The 13839-nt window shown below is 34.4% G+C and overlaps 1 protein-coding gene across 4 annotated transcripts in view; it reads left to right on the plus strand.

Moving 5' to 3' along the window:
• CTNNA3 (catenin alpha 3) overlaps positions 1 to 13839 on the plus strand; it is a 1751355-nt gene that overhangs the window by 1607569 nt on the left and 129947 nt on the right. For all 4 annotated transcript variants that reach the window (XM_032842041.1, XM_032842013.1, XM_032842022.1 and 1 more), the window contains exon 15: positions 11624 to 11805. In XM_032842041.1, the coding sequence (XP_032697932.1) occupies positions 11624 to 11805 (182 nt within the window). The remainder of the gene's footprint in view (positions 1 to 11623; positions 11806 to 13839) is intronic.

Here is a 13839-nt window from a genome sequence, read left to right on the forward strand (position 1 = left end):
TATATATATATATATATATATATATATATATTTCTTTTTTATATATTATTTTTAAATTTCTTTTCTTTTTTTAATTTTTTTTTCTGACTTCTTTTTATCCCCTTTCTCCCCTCCATGATTTGGGGTCTCTTCTGATTTGGTTAAAGTGCATTTTCCTGGGGTTTTTGCCACCCGTTTAGTATTTTATTTGCTCCTTCAGATATTCTTATCTGGACAAAATGACAAGGCCGAAAAACTCACCACAAAAAACAAAAACAAAAACAAAAACAAGAGGCAATATTGAAGGCTAGGGACCTAATCAATACGGACATTGGTAATATGTCAGATCTAGAGTTCAGAATGACGATTCTTAAGGTTCTAGCCGGGCTCGAAAAAGGCATGGAAGATATTAGAGAAACCCTCTCTGGAGAGATAAAAGCCCTTTCTGGAGAAATAAAAGAACTAAAATATAAACAAGTTGAAATCAAAAAAGCTATTGATGAGGTGTTATCAAAAATGGAGGCTCTTACTGCTAGAATAAATGAGGCAGAAGAAAGAATTAGTGATATAGGAGACCAAATGGCAGAGAATAAAGAAGCTGAGCAAAAGAGAGACAAACAAATACTGGACCACAAGGGGAGAATTTGAGAGATAAGTGATACCATAATATGAAACAACATTAGAAAAATTGGGATTCCAGAAGAAAAAAGAGAGACAGGAGCCAAAGTTATATTAGAATTATTGTAGAGAATTTCCCTAATATGGCAAAGAGAACAAGCATCAAAACGCAGGAGATATAGAGAACCCCCCTCAAAATCAATAAGAATGGGTCCACACCCCATCACCTAATAGTAAAATTTACAAGTCTTAGCGACAAAGAGAAAATCCTGAAAGCAGCCCGGGAAAAGAAGTCTGTAACATACAATGGTAAAAATATTAGATTGGCAGCAGACTTATCCACAGAGACTTGGCAGTCCAGAAAGAGCTGGTATGATATATTCAGAGCACTAAACTAGAAAAACATGCAGCCAAGAATACTATATCCAACTAAGCTATCATTGAAACTAGAAGGAGAGATAAAAAGCTTCCAGGACAAACAAAAACTAAAAGAATTTGCAAACACCAAACCAGCTCTACAAGAAATGTTGAAAGTGGTCCTCTAAGCAAAGAGAGACCCTAAAAGTAGTAAATCAGAAAGGAACAGAATATACAGTAACAGTCACCTTACAGGCAATACAATGTTACTAAACTCGTATCTCTCAATAGTTGCCCTGAATGTTAATGGGCTAAATGCTCCAATCAAAAGACACAGGGTATCAGAATGGATAAAAAAACAAAACAAAACAAAACAAAACAAAACAAACAAACAAAAAAACATCAATATGCTGCCTACAAGAAACTCATTTTAGACCCGAAGACACCTCCAGATTTAAAGTGAGGGGGTGGAAAACAATTTACCATGCTAATGGACATCAGAAGAAGTCTGGGGTGGCAATCCTTATATCAGATCGATTAGACTTTAAGCCAAAGACTATAACAAGAGATGAGGAAGGACACTACATCATACTCAAAGGGTCTGTCCAACAAGAAGATCTAACAATTTTAAATATCTATGCCCCTAACATGGGAGCAGCCAACTATATAAACCAATTAATAACAAAATCAAAGAAACACATCGACAATCATACAATAATAGTAGGGGACTTTAACACTCCCATCACTGAAATGGACAGATGATCCAAGCAAAAGATCAACAAGGAAATAAAGGACTTAAATGACACACTGGACCAGATGGATATCACAGATATATTCAGAACATTTCATCCCAAAGCAACAGAATACACATTCTTCTCTAGTGCACATGGAACATTCTCCAGAATAGATCACATCTTAGGTCACAAATCAGGTCTCAACCGGTATCAAAAGATTGGGATCATTCCCTGCATATTTTCAGACCACAATGCTCTGAAGCTAGAACTCAATCACAAGAGGAAATATGGAAAGAACCCAAATACATGGAGACTAAACAGCATCCTTCTAAAGAATGAATGGGTCAACCAGGAAATTAAAGAAGAATTGAAAAAATTCATGGAAACAAATGATAATGAAAACACAACGGTTCAAGACCTGTGGGACACAGCAAAGGCAGTCCTGAGAGGAAAATATATAGCGGACAAGCCTTCCTCAAGAAACAAGAAAGGTCTCAAACACACAACATAACCCTACACCTAAAGGAGCTAGAGAAAGAACAACAAAGATACCCTAAGCCCAGCAGGAGAAGAGAAATCATAAAGATCAGAGCAGAAATCAATGAAATAGAAACCAAAAAAAAAAAAAAACAAAAAAAAACAATAGAACAAATCAACGAAACTAGGAGCTGGTTCTTTGAAAGAATTAATAAGATTGATAAACCCCTGGCCAGATTTATCAAAAAGAAAAGAGAAAGAACCCAAATAAATAAAATCATGAATGAAAGAGGAGAGATCACAACTAACACCAAAGAAATACAAACAATTATAAGAACATATTATGAACAACTCTATGCCAACAAATTTGACAATCTGGAAGAAATGGATGCATTCCTAGAGACATATAAACTACCACAACTGAACCAGGAAGAAATAGAAAACCTGAACAGACCTATAACCAGTAAGGGGATTGAAACAGTCATCAAAAATCTCTAAACAAACAAAAGCCCAGGGCCAGACGGCTTCCCAGGGGAATTCTACCAAACATTTAAATAAGAATTAATACCTATTCTCCTGAAACTGTTCTAAAAAATAGAAAGGGAAGGAAAACTCCCAGACTCATTTTATGAGGCCAGCATCACCTTGATCCCAAAACGAGACCAGGATCCCATCAAAAAAGATAATTATAGACCAATATCCTTGATGAACACAGATGCAAAAATTCTCACCAAATTACTAGCCAATAGGATCCAACAGTACATTAAAAAGATTCACCACGACCAAATGGGAATTATTCCAGGGCTGCAAGTTTGGTTCAACATCCGCAAATCAATCAATGTGATACAATACATTAATAAAAGAAAGAACAAGAACCATATGATACTCTCAATAGATGCTGAAAAAGCATTTGACAAAGTACACCATCCCTTCCTGATCAAAACTCTTCAAAGTGTAGGGATAGAGGGCACATACCTCAATATTATCAAAGCCGTCTATAAAAAACCCACTGCAAATATCATTCTCAATAGAGAAAAACTGAAAGCTTTTCTGCTAAGGTCAGGAACACGGCAGGGATGTCCATTATCACCACTGCTATTCAACATAGTACTAGAAGTCCTAGCCTCAGCAATCAGACAACAAAAAGAAATTAAGGGCATCCAAATTGGCAAAGTAGAAGTCAAACTATCACTCTTGGCAGATTATATGATACTATATGTGGAAAACCCAAAAGGCTGCACTCCAAAACTGCAGAACCTGTACGGGAATTCAGTAAAGTGTCAGGATATAAAATCAATGCACAGAAGTCAGTTGCATTTCTCTACACCAACAACAAGACAGAAGAAAGAGAAATTAAGGAGTCAATCCCATTTACAGTTGCACCCAAAACAATAAGATATCTAGGAATAAACCTAACCAAAGAGGCAAAGAATCTATACTCAGAAAACTATAAAGTACTCATGAAAGAAATTGAGGAAGACACAAAGAAATGGAAAAATGTTCCATGCTCCTGGATTGGAAGAATAAATATTGTGAAAAGGTCTATACTACCTAAAGCAATCTACACATTTAATGCAATCCCTATCAAAATCTCACCCATTTTTTTCAAAGAAATGGAACAAATAATCCTAAAATTTATATGGAATAAGAAAAGACCTCGAAAAGCCAAAGGAATATTGAAAAAGAAAGCCAAAGTTGGTGGTATCAAAATTCCAGACTTCAAGCTCTATTACAAAGCTGTCATCATCAAGACAGTATGGTGCTGGCACAAAAACAGACAGATAGATCAATGGAACAGAATAGAGAGCCCAGAAATAGGGCTCAACTAATCTTCTATGGTCAACTCTATGGTCAACTAATCTTCGACAAAGCAGGAAAGCATGTCCAATGGAAAAAAGACAGTCTCTTCAACAAATGGTGTTGGGAAAATTGGACCATTTCTTTACACCACACATAAAAATGGACTCAAAATGGATGAAGGACCTCAATGAGAGTAAGGAATCCACCAAAATCCTTGAGGAGAACACAGGGAGCAACCTCTTCGACCTCAGCCGCAGCAACTTATTCCTGGGAACATCGCCAAAGGCAGGGGAAACAAGGGCAAAAATGAACTATTGGGATTTCATCAAGATCAAAAGCTTTTGCACAGCAAAGGAAACAGTTAACAAAACCAAAAGACAACTGACAGAATGGAGAAGATATTTCCAAATGATATATCAGATAAAGGGCTAGTATCCAAAATCTATAAAGAGCTTAGCAAACTCAACACCCAAAGAACAAAGAATCCAATCAAGAAATGGGCAGAGGACATGAACAGACATTTCTGCAAAGAAGACATCCAGATGGCCAACAGACACATGAAAAAGTGCTCCACATCACTCGGCATTAGAGAAATACAAATCAAAACCACAATGAGATACCACCTCACACCAGTCAGAATGGCTAAAATGAATGAGTCAGGAAATGACAGATGCTGGCGAGGATGTGGAGAAAGGGGAACCTTCCTGCACTGTTGGTGGGAATGCAAGCTGGTGCAACCACTCTGGATAACAGCATGGAGGTTCCGCAAAAAGTTGAAAATAGAGCTACGCTATGACCTAGGAATTGCACTACTGGGTATTTACCCTAAAGATACAAACGTAGTGATCCGAAGGGGCACGTGCACCCGAATGTTTATAGCAGCAATGTCCACAATAGCCAAACTATGGAAAGAACCTAGATGTCCATCAACAGATGAATGGATAAAGAAGATGTGGTACATATATGCAATGGAATACTATGCAGCCATCAAAAGAAATGAAATCTTGCCATTTGCAAGATGTGAATGGAACTAGAGGGTATTATACTTAATGAAATAAGTCAATATGAGAAAGACAACTATCGTATGATCTCCCTGATATGAGGAAGTGGAGATGCAACATGGGGAGTTTGGGGGGTAGGAAAAGAATAAATGAAACAAGATGGGATTGGGAGGAAGACAAACCATAAATGACTCTCAATCTCACAAAATAAACTGGGTTGCTGGGGTAAGGGGGGTCGGGAGAGGGGGATGGGGTTATGGACATTGGGGAGGGTATGTGCTATGGTGAGTGCTGTGAAGTGTGTAAACCTGGTGATTCACAGACCTGTACCCCTGGGGTTAAAAATACCTTATATGTTTATTTAAAAAATTAATTAATTAATTTAAAAAAAAAGGAAAAGACCAAATCTGCCACTAAGCAGTTCGGTAATATTTTTCAAGTCATTTTTCTTTCCTGGGACTCAGTTTCCTTATCTGCAAAATAAGTGATTTGGATTCTAGAGCTTCTGAGAATAAGAGAATAATAATATTCTGAGAATAAGAAGAAGAAGAGAATAATAATTATTATCTTTTTTAAAGATTTTATTTATTTATTTGACAGAGATCACAAGTAGGCAGAGAGGCAGGAAGAGAGGGGGGGAAGCAGGCTCCCTGCTGAGCAGAGAGCCTAATGTGGGGCTCTATCCTAGGTCCCCAAGATCATGACCTGAGCTGAAAGCAGAGGCTCAACTGTCCTCCACAGTATTGTGGAGTTTTGAAGGCCAAAGTAAAGGCATTTATGTACATCAATCATAAGTACCATTTACTAAGTCCCTAATATATTCCAGGCATCATTGCTTACAGACATAATTCTAATTGTCAGAAAACGTGTAATAAGTTTATCATCATTTTAACATATGATAAAATTGAGGTTGAGGATGGTTCAGTTACTTGCTACAAAGCTAGTACTTGGCAGAGTAAGAGCTTGGACAGAGGCTTGTGTGACAACTTTTTGTGCATTTTTCTTATCATAACACCTTTTTTCCTTTCTTTTTGTCTTTTTAAAGAGATAATGAAAGTCATGGAAAATGTTTAAGAAATAACATAAGCATATTAATATTTTTAGTAGTAGTAATGAGCATAATGAAATAAGCAGATGGAAAGAAGATAATATCAATTGTGCTGTTAATACAATCATAGAAAAATAATGAGGACCCAAGTTTGAGAGTGGACAAGAAAAAATGTAGATGAGAAATTAATTTCTACCTTGGAGAGATAGAAGCTTGAAAATATATAGATGTAGATGGAAAAGTAAATGTCAGATCAATGCTATAAAATTTTAATTCCACAAGCCGATTCTTTACCTCCTATTTCTCTTAACAACTATAAACATTTATCATATACATGTCCTACTTTCAGGAAACTTACATTCTAGGTAAAGGTAAAATACAAATAAACGTATACGTAGGTATGTATATGAGGGAGAGAGAGACCACTATTATTCTGAAAGGTGGTTCTGCTTTCAAAGACCTTTCTTCTAGTGAGTAAGATAAGATATACATATTTACAAATAATTAGGCCATAAGAGAGAATAATATGAATATCTTGAAGGGAGAACTGATAACACACATGTTCTGAAATTTTTTAAAAGAATAATTATATACAGCTGGAGGAAAAAAGAGAATGGACTACATACATTTGGCTTGAAAATAGAATTAAGTTTGGACCAACAAAGATGGGGAGAGGAAAGATCAGCAAAATCATTAATGGGTAATATCTCAATATATTCACCTGTAACAGCAAATTGTTTAGCTTGAGGGTGCAGTGTATGAAAGGAAGATGAAATGGCATTGAAAAGTGATTACAGGCAAAGTTTATGTTGATCTCTGAGGCCCAGTAATTTTACCTGATATATACTCAAGAAAAGTACATGAATATGTCCACCAAAAGAAAAATAAGAGAAGATTCACTATACATAACAGCCAGAAATGGAATACTTCCCAAAAGATTATTAATAGAAGCACATCAGTAGATGATGTACATTTGCACAGTGGAATTCTGTGTGTGCAGAGCAAGGAGAATAAACATAACACCATGCAACACTGTATATGTATTTCAAATATATAAATGTTGGACATAAAAAGCCCGGTACAAGATCACATATACCATCATTTCATTTTTATAGGATTCAAAAACAGGAAAATCTATAGTTTTTGAAATCAAGAGAGTGATGGTTCTTGGGAGATAGTGACTAGAATAGGTCCCAAGGAGGCTTCCAGGAGTGCTGGCAAACCTTTGTGTGTTTGTTTTTGTTTTGTTTATTTGGGTGCTAGGTACAAGGATGCATTCAGTTTATGAAAATAGTTTCAGGTGTACCTTTATGACTTGGGCATTTTTCTATATAAATTTTCTACTTTAGTTAAAGAAATTGAAGGATGGTATTTGAGGAATTAATATTCTTTATTCAGTAAGGAGACTTAGAAGCTCTTGTCTTTAGCTGAAGACTTACACAATTCTATGAAAATCTGATAGATTGGATCAAGTGATAACAAGACAAAAGGATTGAAAATGAAAGACAAAATTGACCTGGGAAACAGACTAGGACATGGTTGTGATAAAAATACTGGAGATGAAATGGACCAATTTTCTGTCTGCCAGACAGAATGGGATACATAAAGAAAGGGAAAATTTTTTTAAAAGGGATGCAAGACTGGGTGGCAGGCAGTACTATGGAGAAACACAGAAATCAAGAGGATAAAGGACTGGGCAAATGTTGGCAAACTACAGTCAAATCTGACCCGTCAACTATTTTTGTATAACCTGTGAGCTAGGCATGGTTTTTACATTGTTAAGTGGTTGAAAAAAAATCAGAATAGATGTAATCAGAATAATATTTAGGACACATGAACATTATATGAAACTGAAGTTTCAATGCCCATGTAAATTTTTTGGGATACAGCCACACTCATTGGTTTGCATGGTGTAGGGCTGCTCTTGCATTATTACAACAGCAGCAGAATTGAGTCTTGCCAGGGAGTGCTATGGTATGGCCTAAAAAGCATACATTATTTACTGTCTTGCCTTTTACAGAAAAATTCTGCTAACCCCTGCTTTAGAGCTGAAATTATAAATTATATATTGTTATATCATATATAAGCATGTGTGTAGATACAGATATAGCTATAGATATCGGGAAATATAGATACTTGGAATGCTTAATATGGTGACGGAAAAATACAAATTTTTTAAAAAAGGAAGATAGCATTAGAAATAGAATTCTGAGGATCACTGTAGAGAATGAAGAATTGAGTCTGTTAGTGTAAGTTAACAGCGGGCATTTAAAGACAACTAAGGAGAATAAAAAGTGCTTCATACACATTCATTCGTTTATCTCTAAGACAACCTGTGAGGTGAATATCATTGTCTTTAGTTTACAAATGAGGAAACAGATTCTAGAATATATGTGACTAGACTTTGGAGAATAATCGGATTCAAAAGGAGAAGGTGACAGAAATAACATCGAGTTGAATGGGAATATTTTGTTATATTGTGGGCAATGTTGCTCATGTTTGTTGGCATCATAAAAGGACAAGAACACTAGAGCCAGAATTTCTAAGCTTCCATACTGGCTCTACCATTTACTAACACTATGATCTTGAGTTCATAACTTAACCTTCGGCACACTCAGTTTCATAATATACTAAAATTAGGATAATAGTATAGTTACCTCATAGGGCTGCGATGAAGAGTGAAGTTAAATATATGTAAGGTGCCTGGAAGAGTGTCTGGCATATCTAAGTGTTAGCTATTTTTGTCTTGGCAGAAAATTCCAAATGTCAGTTGACACAAAATAGAATCTCACTGGGATGGCAGTGATTCCAAAAGCCTTTGATAGCTACTTATATCACAGTTCTACTCTATAGATTCGTGCAGAAGCTGGGACATATTGCCAGCCAGCAATAACATCAGAAATCCCACTTTGTGTTAAGCTTTGTTTCTTTCCTTATCCTGCATGCAATTAACCAATAAAGAATTTTTGCTCAGAATTTCTGAAGAGGAAGTGTTCTCCTAGGTCTTGTTTTGATTTAAATTGATTAATAGAATATATCATTCACAGAAGCACTAAAAATCTTCAGGAAAGATGTCAGTCATTTAATGGTTTTTTGATGTTGTTCCTCCTGTGGGAGAGTGAGAATTTACTAGAATTTTCTCAATTTTATAAACTATCACCCAACTTTTGGTCCTTATCCTGTCAGAAGTAAACATCTGGTGATTATAATTCACCATGTGAGTTGAGATGTTATTAAGGAAATCGAGTGCAACCGATGAGACTCCTGTGCGTGACAGGGTCAGCCTCAGTGCTATCCAATAATCTACTCTGGTCCCTGCATGGCAGGTTGGTAGCAGCTGCAATTACTGTCATTTCATGTCTGGAGAAACTTAGACAGGAAGGTTAAGGGACTTCCTTAAGGTCATATTGGAAATCAGTAGGATTCTAAGGAACAGAACTTAAAATACACTTAACCACACCTCTTGAATAACCTTTTTTTTTTTTTTTTTAATGAGGATGGTAAATAATTTTCCATGATATTCCACTGTATACTTCAAAATTATTTATTAGATCCCAATTCATGGATTTGTTACCTCTGAGACAAAGACCATAAAAAGGGGTCCCAGTTGAATCTACCTACATCTATTATTATTGAAAAGTTTAAACTTTTTTTTTTTAATGAAAATGGAGAGAATGGTAATGACCAGTAGTCAAGATGGAGAAAATTCATGTCAATGTTTGAGCTACTTTAATGGGTTAGTAGCTTACAATTTACTTAATGTGTTTGCATGCTATTGATTTCAGACATAAGTGAGCTGTGTCTTCACTTATGTGCCTTGCTATATGCCAGCAGTAGTAAAAGTTGCTTTTCTTTTAGTAGGTCACATTGCCTGAGAAAGGAAACTACAAATGATTCAGATTCTAAGGAAGAGACACCTGTATAGCTCATCAGTTAAAAGCCCATTCTCATAGCTTAATTTAATTCTTCAAATAAAATAATGCAAAAAATGAAAAATATTAAGTACTTGATATGGGAATATATTTTATAAATTTTTTACTGAATAGGAAATAGTTTTCATTTATTAAACATTTGCTATGTGTCAAACATTATGCTAAGAAATTTAAAGAAAGCTTCGATTTGGAAAGCTTCATTGTTTATTTTCATTACTAGGTTAAAACTGAAGCATGGATAATTTATGCTGAGATTTCACAGACACCGAGTTATTTTAGACCCTGAGTTAGTCTTATAGTAAATAGACAATAAATGACAGACACTTGATATTGGTTCTTTAATTTTCATTTTTTTGTTGGATTTTCCACTGATCATACTTGTAATTCCTTCATTCATATATTTAAGCTTTTTTGCTCTTGTACACTATTGATTAAATAAAGTGTATTTCAACTACTTTGAGCCTAGTGTCCAGAATATTTCAAAGCTTTTGAGGTGATTTTCCTTCTTTGCTATTATATGGATGTCCTAGAGACTAGCATCTGAAAGTATATAGGCATTGTAGGTATCACATATTCAGTGTGAATAATAAGTAAAATTTACTTAAATGATTTATCATTTTAACTACTCCCTCTAAGGCCCATGTACTCATCCTATTAGAATGCATATAGATTTTTTTTTTTTGAGAATATGATTGCACAGGCTGTTGCCTAAATTTTGTGGCCTTGATACTATCAAATCACTTTTTCTTCAAGATTCTTCATTTGAAAAAAAAAAAAAAAGATTCTTCATTTGACAAAAATTTATAGGTCCCAGGTGCTAATGCTGCGAATATGATGGTTTAGATGGTTTTCTATCCTTCCCACATTTCAGATTCCAAGTGGAAAATGCAAGTTACACGCTGTTAAAAATTCGACATATCCAAAGAATAATACTAAGCCAACCCAACAAGTTAGCTGGGCATGGGAGAAGAGAACCTCAAAACTCAGGATGCTAATTAGTGAAGGCTGCCTTAATAAACCCTGCCCATAACATTTTTACTCTTCCCTCAAATAGTTTGTATACACATACACACTTGAATGTATTTATATGTACAAAATACCCATATACATCCTTATGATTTTAAACATGTGCTTATCTAATACATATGATTTATAAATGTATATTATTATTTTTACCCAATATGTATGCATTGTTTGTATAAGGATCTGTCTGAATGTATATACATACATGTATAAATAGACATTATAATGCCAGTAGACATTTCCAGATAGTTTTGTTATACTTCTACCTTTTGAAAAATATTATTGGTACAATTAAATAAGGTATATGCTTTTAAATGTATTAAGCCTGAGTTAATTTAAAATTATATTGCATTAGAAATTTAAGAAGTCTCACATTTATATTAAGGAGAAGAATTAAATATGTCAGATACTAAATTATACATTGTTATTCTCAAATTTAACATTGTAGTTCTAGAGCAAACATTTATCGTTTAATAGATTTTTTCCATAGGAAAAATTAAGCCTAGAAAGTTTGATTCTATGATTTTTAAAAAATTGTGACATGTCTCTGTTTCTCAATGAACAAGTTTAAGAATATCTTATAATGACCACTTGTTCCTAAAATGCTTTTTGGCATAGTGGAATGATTATAAATCTACTTATCACATGTTTTAGGCTAAGATGACTCAATTGCCTGAGGCAGAAAAGGAAAAGATTGCTGAGCAAGTTGCTGATTTCAAGAAAGTAAAGAGTAAACTGGATGCTGAGATTGAGATTTGGGATGATACCAGCAATGATATCATTGTTCTGGCCAAGAAGATGTGTATGATTATGATGGAGATGACAGACTTCACAAGGTAATTATGTGGAAAATGAAGCTTAACATTTATAATTGGTAGAAACATTTGTCACAGTAGTGAAACCTAAGTTTCTCTAAGAGGCAGGTGCTAAAAACTAAATGGTGGGAGAAACACAAATAATATAGAATTAGAAAGCTGTAGGTGTGTAGTTCTAGAGGTTTTGGTAAATAAATATGGGAAAGTTTCTCATAAATGGCCAAAAATTATTTTAGAAATCTCCTTTATACCATGTCACCTTAGGAATCTTTTCTGTGCTTCATATTAGCATATTATTTTACAAAGAAATTGGTAAATCAAACTGATTTCAGTGAAGCTGAGTATTTGATTTCCATAACTACATAACTTTAGTTGTAATGATTTGTGTGTCATCAAGATTCACGATATCTTTTGCTACTGAAATATCAACCAAATATATATTTAAATCGCAGTGACTTAATGATGTACATGAAAGAATCATACATTATGTGTAAATTCCAAAAGCAATAAAATGTTTATTATAGCTTCAAAATATTATTTTATAGAGCTAGCCAAAGAGCAGTAAAATAATATGGTTCTTGCCCTACCAGTTACTAAAATATACAAAACTACAATAATTAAGGTAATTTAGTGTTGGTGTCATTTTAAAAGCCATAGAGCAGAAGAATACTCTGAAGCAGTCCTGGTAGACTTAGAAAAACATTCATTTTTATTACCATATATTATACACAAATATAAATTTTAGATTGAGTAATAAATATGTTTAAAATCATAACAAGTGGAAAAATGTGCACAAATCTTTTACTGATATTAAGATTGAGAAAGGCGGGGCGCCTGGGTGGCTCAGTGGGTTAAAGCCTCTGCCTTCAGCTCAGGTCATGATCCCAGGATCCTGGGATCGAGCCCCGCATCCGGGTCTCTGCTCCACGGGGAGCCTGCTTTCTCCTCTCTCTCTGCCTGCCTACTTGTGATCTCTGCCTGTCAAATAAATAAATAAATAAATCTTAAAAAAAAAAGATTGAGAAAGGCTTTCTAAGCTCTAGCTAAAAAGGAAGAATTTACAGTAAAAGGATTATTAAATTTAACTACATTAAAAATTCTGTAGATCAATAGAATGTTCTAAATAATATCAAAATATAAATGGATAATTGGGTAAACATTTGTAACAAAAATAAAAAAAAATGATGCCATTTATATATAAAGAATACTTAAAGAAATTATGAAGATTAAAAAAAAACAAATATCCTAGAATGAACAAAAGACATAAGCAGATAATTCACAAATTTCTCCCCATAAAAATATGACCCATAAATCTGTGAATATTATTTAACCTAAAATAATTTAAAATAAAGTAACTTTTAGATTTATAAAATTGGACAAACTTTTAAGATATGTTTGTTATAAGGAGGGTATGGTGATGAATGTTTATTGCAACATTATTCACAATAGCAAGGTATGGAAACAATGTTGGTGTCCCTCAAAAGAAGAATGAGTAAAGAAAATGTTATACATATATACATATATATATATATGTATATATATATACACCATTGTGTGTGTATATATATACACACAAAAGACACATTATATATCACTATATATATATTTTTATGTATTTATATAATATATATATATGTGGTGAAATATTTTTTATGTGGAATCTTTTTTTTTTTTAAAGATTTTATTTATTTGACAGAGAGAGACCACAAGTAGGCAGAGAGGCAGGCAGAGAGAGAGAGAGAGAGAGGGAGGAGGAAGCAGGCTCCCTGCCCAGCAGAGAGCCCGATGCGGGACTTGATCCCAGGATCCTGAGATCATGATCTGAGCCGAAGGTAGAGGCCTAACCCACTGAGCCACCCAGGCACCCCTATGTGGAATCTTAGAAAGAAATTAAAATCATAGAAACAGAGTAGAATGGTGGAAAATGAGGGATAGAAGAAATTGGGAGATGTTGGTAAAAGAGCACACACTTTCAGTTATAAGATGAATAAGCTTTGAGTATTTAATATACAGTCTGGTGACTGTTGTTAAGATACTGTATTGTATACTTGAAAT

The sequence above is a fragment of the Lontra canadensis genome, unplaced genomic scaffold (genome assembly GCF_010015895.1).
Source record: "Lontra canadensis isolate GAN:19392208 unplaced genomic scaffold, GSC_riverotter_1.0 scaffold3, whole genome shotgun sequence".
NCBI lineage: Eukaryota > Metazoa > Chordata > Mammalia > Carnivora > Mustelidae > Lontra > Lontra canadensis.